Here is a 9,347-nt window from a genome sequence, read left to right on the forward strand (position 1 = left end):
GTATGAAATGCACAGTTCCTGTGTTTCTTGTACAATTTATGCATCTTTTGTATTAAACATTGCTGCAAGCTATTTTTCCTTTTTGGAAATCCTGGTGCTGCATCATTTGTGGACTGTTAGAGGGTAGATAACCTGGGAATGCTGAAGCATGCAGTAGGCCGCAAGTGAAAACAAGTGCGCGCGCACACACACACACAAACACCGTGCAACGGTGTACCTTGACTCAAACTGAACCTTTGCAAAATCCTCCTCCTCATCAGACTCTTCATCACTGCTATCCTGAGACACGTCAGAGAGGGCAAAGAATAGGAAGGAGAGGGGACTGGTGTGAAGGGTAAAACAAAGATAGAAAGAGAAAGAGAAAAGGGTTGGAGGAAAATGATGTACAGTATGAGGATGTAAAAATCAGAAGAAAAGTTGGAATTTGGAAAACAAATAAAAACGGACAAAGAGATCAAACGAGAGGAATAGATGAAGAAAGGAAAATGAAGAAAAGAATGTAGAAGTGATGCTAGTTTGTTTGAAGGGTTTGCTTGTTAACTAGATTAAACTGTACCATTAGTGGTTTGATATTTGACACACGTCAAAGCACTTTGTTTCTCAATAAATGCCAGTGCGATCACACAGTCATCATGACATTATGTTATGCACTCAGAAAGGAAATATAAGGTGGTCCTAAAGCAGAAAACACACTGACTGCACAACAGGAAGCGTCACGCTGCCACACGCTGCAGGTAGAACACCATTGAGGACCTTTGTTGTGTCCGAGTAGGCTAGTCCAGGCAATTTGATTCCTCATTTGAATAGCAAATCTCCAGAACTATACCTCACCAGGCATTTTCTTTTTATCCTAATAATGACCCAATTGTATGCCACAACTCTAGATATTTCTCTCTTTTAACAAACACTCCTCCATTGTGCCTTTGTCAACAACAGGTTGGGACTAGTCTCCAATGGGAATCTGCTACAGGGTCAGAAGTGTTTCATGCCCAAGAGTACCCGAATGCATGAAGAAATGATTTTCACCAGACAGTGCCAACTAGAAATAGAACTATGGTGTAAAACAAGCGGGACGTCAACACGCGCTAGCGAACGTCTAGCACAGCTGGTGTGTGGATTGCACAAAGACAATACTTGGGCGGCTGATTTGATGTGCGCCACTCTCAGCCAATGTGTTTTAGCCATAAGCCCTTTCCTCCTCATTTGTAGAGCGTTGTCTCACTGGAAAGTAGAATGTACAAAACCACCTGTCACACTCCATCCACTGTAACCACAAGCATTTGTAAAACACGTGCAAGCAGCTTTAAATTAGAATATAGCCAGTCTAAGGATGTTGCATAGCCAGTTAATGAATTCACACCCTAATCACATCACCAAGAGGGTTTGGCTTTAAGGTTAAAGCTTTTAGTAGGACAGCTGGCAGGTGCATCACACATTGTCAGAGATGGCCGATGAGGTACCTAGACGGTGGGATCCGGGAAGCAAAGGCAGCTCGTCTGGCTCTTGACCTTGGCGAAGGGGGCATCATGGGCAAGGGCATGGAAGTATGGTGGGGATGAGGTCTGGGTGAACTCAGAGAGGTGGGCTGGGGGTTGGGTGGAGGTGGAGGTGGAAGGGCTGGGGTATTGGGGGGCACAGGAAGCCCAGCAGAGCTCGGGGACTGCATTGCAACACTACCTCCTCTGTGGCCTGGGCTAGGTGGGGTGAGAGCTCCCCAGGGAGAGGTGACAGAGTAAGGGCGGTAGCGCTGGGAGATGGGCATGGGGGCAGATGGGGGGTTGAGGGAAAGGGAAAGCCTTGGAGGAACAGTGGCTGTGGGTGGACTTGGGGGCACAACAAATTGAGGGGTAGATGGAGTCGATGGCACAGTGGGGGACGTTGGGGTGGGGAGAGACGGGGAGGTCATCCTGGCTGGATTCAGAATCATCGGGTGTGGGCTAGACCCATAAAGACTGTGGACAACATTGTGAGACACGGGTTGGCAAAAATCATGAAACACAGGATGATCCCTCCCTCAAAGCATATCAACAAAAATAAACATTTTTTAAAAGACGTCAAAAATCTGTGTCTTCAATGACTCTTCTACTATTGATTGTCTGAAATTAGTTGTAGTTCCTTGGTACTTGCCTGGATAGAGAGCTGGCTCCAAAAGAACCTGCACAGGGGGCCATAGGACTGCTTCCCTGACTGGAGGGTTGAATCAGCGTCAGACGGTGATCGGGAGATTTGGCAGCTGCGATTGGCTGTGAGGTGGCAGTCAGGCTGGCAAATGGGTTGTGGACACGAGACTGGGTGGACATCATGAGAACCTCCATCAGGATCTGGCCAATCAGGTCTTTGAAGTCAGAGTACACTAAAAGAAAAACAGAAAATGAAACACTGTATAAACCACAAACAGAATATGTTGTTCTAATGTGTCTAGTGAGAGGAGACCAACACTTGGTCATTTCAAAGGTTACTAAAATATTTTATTCTAATCATTAGGATGCTTCTCTGTGAACTCCGGTGTAGCAGTGACCTACCATCTTTAGGGTTCTGCTGGAACTCAGAGGCAAGTGAAGGGAGATAAATAACATCTCTGTCCTGCTCTTTCCAGGAGACACGGAGGATCTTACAGATGAGCTGTAGAGCCTGCTCTTCAGAGACATCTGAGTTGGCAGAGGATTCCTGAAGTGCAAATACAAATGGAAGGTGAACGGCATAGACCATATTTATTCAAACAGCAACAATTTTGCTCTTGCTTTATACTCAGGGTGGGGATTTCCACCACTTCCGTGTGAGCTTGATTTCAATTTCGAACCTTAAACCAATCTGCAGCAATTAAACTTGACAAACTAAGTAAGAATGTTTACATGTGTAGTGAAACCAAACTCAATGTGGTGTGGATCTACAACATTTCTCAAGAGAAAGCACACGGTTCAATTTAAGAAGACAAGAATAGCTAAGTGTGGAAAGTACCCACTTAGCTTCCAGGATTATCAATTAAACAAAAAAGCACAAGTCTTTCCCATATTCAATCCCAGACTTACTTGATCTCAAAAACAGTTTGATCACATGGGTAGGCCATGGGTAGACACTTATCAGATTATCAAAGTTGTCTCTTCTTGTGATATATTCTATTTTTATTATCTTTATTATTTTTATTCCTTTGAGCCAAGATGCTTTTCTAAGTCTAACAGGGGGTTCATCTTCACAATGTAGTATCGTTACATGTTCACGCATCACGCAGTGTATATGAGTGATTGTGCGTTTTACCCTGGTGGGAATTGATTCTCTCACCGTTTTAAGATCCCTGCCTGAGTCTGTTTACCTTTTCAGCCAAGTTCCTCTTCTCCCTGCGGTCGCTGTCCTCCACCTCCATGTTCTCTATCCCTGAGTCCACGTCCACCTGGGACATACTGGGATAAACACAGTTCTGCTCATTCAACTACTTCTTCCACAAACCAACACACACAGTGTGGGAGACCGGATGTGGGATCACAGTTACCCTTTCGTCACCACATCTCATGTGCTAGAAAAATTTACGTGGAGCAACATTATCCAAGATAAATCAATGTGAATCCCAAGTACTGATTATTCACTGCTATTATAAATTATTTATTCATTAAAAATGTAAACAACATTATAATTAGATTTTGTCAGCGAAACTGGATATTAAATGAGAGGTCACCACACATGTTGATCTAAGCCCCAAGTATATTCTGAGGAAGATCAGATTAACTTTCAAAGGCATACCAATTAAAATTATTTCCCCCCAAACACAAACTCTGTCTGAAGTAAGGCGTCAGTATACTCAGAGAGTAGAACTGTTTGAGAAAAAAAAAAAAACGTGTTCAGAACAATGCTGTGTTTTGTTTCAATGTGATGCTTTGCTCTTATGTTTTCACAATAAAATGGCATCAGCACAAATGTTTTATTGTTTGTGCCCGGCAGCAACCCGTAGCTCTGTCCCTGGTTTGGAGCAGTTCACCAGGCTGTCACGTGAATGAGTGGAGTGGGCTAAAACGAGGTACATTGGAGTTCTGATTGCATATACTGAATGGTGTATGAGTTTGACTAGTGGTTCGGCTTAAGTACGCAACTTGTATAAGCTCCCCCATCAGACAGTAAACTGAAGTGAGACAACTGTGAACACCCCATATCGTATTCAACAACATATCTGATTCAAGTTCCATCAAAACCATTATTCTTGAAAAGTACTGAGCAACAAGTCCTCTGCAGAGCTAAACAATGGGCCACTCTGTGGTAGGGAGATCCTCACCTCTTTTCACAGGAGGCGGTGTCAATGTCCATGCTCTGGGATCGGGACAAACTCTGGGACTGAGTCTCAAGGCTGTTGGAGGGAGAGCTGGAGAGGGAGCTCACACCCTCACTGCTCTGACTGCCAAATGCCACCCCTAGAAAAGCAAAGCGAAACAAATACGTACAGATGCGATAAGTAACAAAGAGATCAACATGACTGACTAGGATAAAATATTGCATAAACAGAGTGAAATTATACACTCATTTCTCAATTTCTCATTAGGGTGACTTTACACATGTAAACATATACACGCTTATGTAATGCATACATTTACAAAAGATTTTAACCACTAATGTTTGTGTTTCCCACCCAAATTTGGTCTAAGCCATAAACTCAGCTATAAATATATTTAAAGCAGACAATTAGCTAGAGGCAAAGTAATAATAGACAAATCTGCATAAAATGCAACCTAATAGTTAAAACGCTATACTACACACAATACTATACTACTAGTATATAATACTATAACGCACTGCATGACTGATTTAATGTTAAACTACCTTAGATGACCTGCTACCTAATGCTATGTGCAACCCCTCAACAGCAAGAGGTGTGACAAGTGACAAAGTGACAGGATGAGGTTTCATTTTTAGTTTCACATAGTTTTCACATTCTGAACACATCAAGAATAAATAATTGTCATGCACCAGTAAAATATTGGTTTGGCACCTATTAGTGTGTGAAAAAGAAAACCTTTTGATTCTACTTTCCTAGAAATTCCTACAAGCCGTTACAGTAAATGTCATTCCTGACCTTTCACCCATAGTAAGATGTGGGCTGTAATCAGCTTTCAGCAATCTAGTAAACAGGCTTTACAATAACACATCACATAAAGGTCATGAACACTGACCGTATAGTAGCATTTGTTACTTCAATGCGGTTGGACTGCAGTTTCAGCAATAATGCATCAATTACTGACTATGACAATTAATAGTTGCAAAACATGCAATACTTTAAATCCAGACAAATTTCAAGGAAGGCACATAGCCAGATCCCTTAAGGAATAAGGAATGGCATCATGGTATTGAATCTACCAATTGTAAAGCAATCGGTAAAAAAAGCAGCATATTGTGGGTGACAGCTGGCAAAAATGCCATGTGATTGTCATTGTATTCATCGACTTTCACAACTCACCGTGTGATTTCTAGAGCTGTGTATATACCATGTGAAAGTATCATCTACTATTCTGTGCAGTGGGGCCCACAGAGTGTCAAAAGGGGACACTGACTGACACAATAAACTGGTGCATGTTTTGTTTACTGTATTCAGTGTTGCTTGACTGCCTTTGGCTGTCCAGTTGCCACAGTCTAGAAATGTAAATGCTCTCAACCTCGTGTCACCAAGGTTGTAAATTGTTTACATCCCAATGACCCCATGCCTCGAAGCCAAAGGCTAGCAAGGCCGACTAGAGTAGGGATGCTAAGACATGATATTATTATAGGAAAACAGAATAACTTAATGTTGTCTTCTATGAACCACTGGCTGGATCGGTCATCAGTTGTCTATGTACATCATCCGCTGACTTCAAGTGAAGTCTGCCAAGTACAGCACTGCATAATGTTGAGTGCAGACTTCATACAGTACAACATATTCTACTTGTTTTCAATCCCAAGCACGGAACACACTGAAGAAAACTTCCAGAAACTGCAGAATAATCACAAATTATACTTAGGAACATTTTAACTCAATGAAACAAAATAGACCTTTAAAGCCAGTTCAATTTGTACTCCGACTTAAATTAACACTATGGATTTTTCTGTGTACTTGTGTTGTGGCTGTAATTGTATTCATACCAGAGGTGCCCATGGGGGAAGTTGCAGGGGTACCACTGTGGACATTTAGACCCAATGATTGGGAGGCAGCTGGTGGCAGAGGCTGGGATACGGCCACCGAGGGTCCCGGGAGGGGTCCAGGTGGGGTTTCTCTCTGTGGGGACGTCAGCGGGGTACTTAGAGGTGTGCTGGGCTGGGATGTCTGACCTCCTGCCAATCTAGCCAGTCGCCTTCTTCGGATCTGAATTGAATTAATACAGATGACAGTTCATAAATATTTTATTATGGCCATGTTCAACGTTCAGGATTAAGACTCGATGGTAGTGTTCACACTTTTGGGCTTGTCGTTAATAGGCGACATTCAGCGAAAAGAGACATTCAGCAAACATTCTGCAAAAGGAATGGCCCAGCAGTCCTGACACCTAGACTACAATGCCAGCCTGCCAACTCATCGCGGGTTCGAGTCCCGATCCCGACGGCCTTTGCTGCGTGTCAGTCTCTCTCTCTCTCTGTTTCCTGTCTACTTCACAATCAACAAAGGCATAATAAGCCCCCCAAAAAATCTTTAAAAAACAAACAAAAAAAACATTCAGTTTCCAACTTTCCGCTTTGTGAGCTTGTAGATCTGCCATTTTCGCTACCTGACTTTGACTTTTGTAAAAAGTCAAGTTATAAAAATCACGACAACATGCCCTATGATGAGGACTGTTACAAGATTTCTCCAGTCAGCCAGTCTATTTTGTTGACATGGAAATTACTGGGTTTACCTGTTCCTCAAATGAAAGAATATAGTAACACATATAGTCATCTAGATAACGACTTTTAAGTATTTATTGGACACCGTGTCAGACAGATGCAGCTACACCACAGACAATGAAGGGGGAATGTATGTTACCACTAGCTAGCCCTTGCTCAGCTGGTTAGCAAAACAACAATGCTGTGCACAGTGGTAATTCAATCTGGGACAACTGTGATGCATGGACGATATATCGCAGCACCCCCAGCTTGTCATTACAGTTTAGGGCTTTGCTGCTGTCAATAACTGTCACCTCGACACGTTACAGCCGACAGATGATTGCACAATGGTGGCCCGCTGTGTTTTTATGCTGAGTCGCCTCGCAAGCTAATGTCTAGCTAACGCTTAGCAATAGCAACATAACGGTCGCCAATGTTAGCTTCGCGACAGCAGGCTAGACAATCATTCCAGCAAGCATGACATTTCCCAGGATAAATAAGGTGTATTAATAACACATTGGTTCTCAAAGTGGGGTCCGGGGACCCCGAGGGATCCTTGATGAGTTCCAGGGGGTCCCCAGCTAAATGATAGTTAGGAACCAAATGGACCCTTATGGTAATCTAACGGGTCCATTTGTAGTTAATTAACATTGATTTTACTATATAAATTAGAATCTCAGAGATAGAAATGCCATTAAATGGGGGTCCCGTAACCTAATGCATGCATGTCAAACTATGGGGGTCTCTGGTTGAGAATCACTGCTATAGACGAGCCGTAAAAAATCTCTTATGGGGGTCCCTGACATATCTTTTCAAATGGGGATCCGCGGGGCGCGGGCTAATAAGTGTCAAATTGGGGGTCCTCGCCATGAACACGTTTGAGAAGCACTGTATTAACACACAGGGACCGAGGAGGACATGGCCTCATTGGCCTGTAAATAGGATTCATTCTCACCCAAATAGCATTAGCCATGTCAGCCTTTACATTTAGCTTTGCAGCTGAATGCTAACCTCTGTGACACAGAAACACACCAACTGTACACACGACACACGTGTTACTTGTACACATATCACACCATTACTCATCTCACATTAGTCAGCAAGGCGCGTGGAAGCGTGCTGTTAAAATACACAGGAATTTATATGCAATGCAATTATTCATTTTAGAGTTAATGTGGCGACTTAGCATCAATAGCTAACCAACTAGCAGCAAAACCGTCTAGTCTTCGAATCGGGTGAAAAGACAAGCAATGAGGTAATTCAAAGATAGAAGCAGCAGTAACACTAAATGACAATTATTGGCTGCCAATTGACAAGGCTTGTTTCACTGCTGTCAGCTTACCTCGTCGGCACTCAACTCCTCCATTGCAGCTAACGGTGCAGCTAGCTTTGCTCTTAATTTTCAACAAGTGTATTGATGTGAGGCAGCCAGAGCCAGCTAGCCTGCCTGCTATTAGAAGCTAATGTGCATAGTCTTAACTCGTTAAACAAAGAGATGTCAGCCGTGATTGTCTCTGAGGTCAAAACGGGCGAACCAAAGCAACGAGGACGGGCAGAGACGCTTCCTCCACAATATCTGTTGTTTGGTAGTATTCTACTAAGAAGGAAACAAATAGAAAAGTAGCTGGTTATTAGACGTCAATATACAAGCGCGGCCATTTTGGTTTCTCATGTCACGTGACGGCCCGGGTGTTGCGACCTGTTCCCCCTAGCGGAAGATTAAAATATACATAGAGCGACAAAATCATATGATTTATGTGTTATTCGGCCTCAATAATATTATTTGTTGTGTTTATTTATGTTATTTTTTTAAATGCGTGAAATGCATTTAAAGCAGATGAGTAATATGCTAAAATGTATTTATTGATTGATTGATTGATTGATTGATTGATTGATTGATCGATCGATTGATTGATTGATTGATTGATTGAATACTTTATTAGAGGTTTGCATAGGAAATGGTACAGTTCACTGATACAAGGTCAACTAATAAATAAAGACCTTGTTTGCATTGGGGGTCCCTTTGAACTCAATTCATACAAACACATTCTCCATTTCATGGGGGAAGGTGACATGGCACTCCTTGGAAATGTGTGGGAAGGCTATTGATTGATTGATTGAAAACTTTATTTGAAGTTTGCCTAGGAAAAGGTACAGTTTCAGACCTCTTTTAACGCATATAACATTGAATGACAGACAGATAGAACACAGTAGGCTACTATGCCGAAGATATCACTATCAAAAATAGTCGTAAAACACAATGCAAATAAATGCTACTATAATAATAATAATAATTAATTTAATAATTTAATTTAATAATTAATTAAATTTGGGGTCTTGCCTTCTGCCGTTGCTGCTGTGAACCCATGCACCCCATGCCGACCTCCACAGATCGCTGTACGAGCCCTGATGGAAAGGGTATAGTGACTAGTGACATCATGGGCCTCTTTACTTCTGTGCAGGCCAGGAGCTACTCATAGTCTCTTACTGCAATCCCAAAGAGTGATGGTCTTGTGGAGAGCTTTGCTGACAAAACA

General features: G+C 42.5%; 1 protein-coding gene across 1 annotated transcript in view; it reads right to left on the reverse strand.

Annotated features, from left to right (window-relative positions):
- The window catches only part of ube4b (ubiquitination factor E4B, UFD2 homolog), a 29,289-nt gene extending 20,822 nt beyond the window's left edge, over positions 1 to 8,467 (reverse strand). Inside the window, exons 1-6 of the mRNA XM_080733421.1 lie at positions 8,153 to 8,467; positions 6,097 to 6,316; positions 4,262 to 4,397; positions 3,311 to 3,398; positions 2,523 to 2,667; positions 2,128 to 2,353 (exon numbers count right to left, since the gene is read on the reverse strand). Of these exons, the coding sequence (XP_080589547.1) occupies positions 2,128 to 2,353; positions 2,523 to 2,667; positions 3,311 to 3,398; positions 4,262 to 4,397; positions 6,097 to 6,316; positions 8,153 to 8,176 (839 nt within the window). The 5' untranslated portion in view covers positions 8,177 to 8,467. The remainder of the gene's footprint in view (positions 1 to 2,127; positions 2,354 to 2,522; positions 2,668 to 3,310; positions 3,399 to 4,261; positions 4,398 to 6,096; positions 6,317 to 8,152) is intronic.
- Positions 8,468 to 9,347: the final 880 nt, after the last annotated feature.

This window comes from Nannobrachium achirus (genome assembly GCF_963921795.1).
Source record: "Nannobrachium achirus genome assembly, chromosome: 9".
Lineage (NCBI taxonomy): Eukaryota > Metazoa > Chordata > Actinopteri > Myctophiformes > Myctophidae > Nannobrachium > Nannobrachium achirus.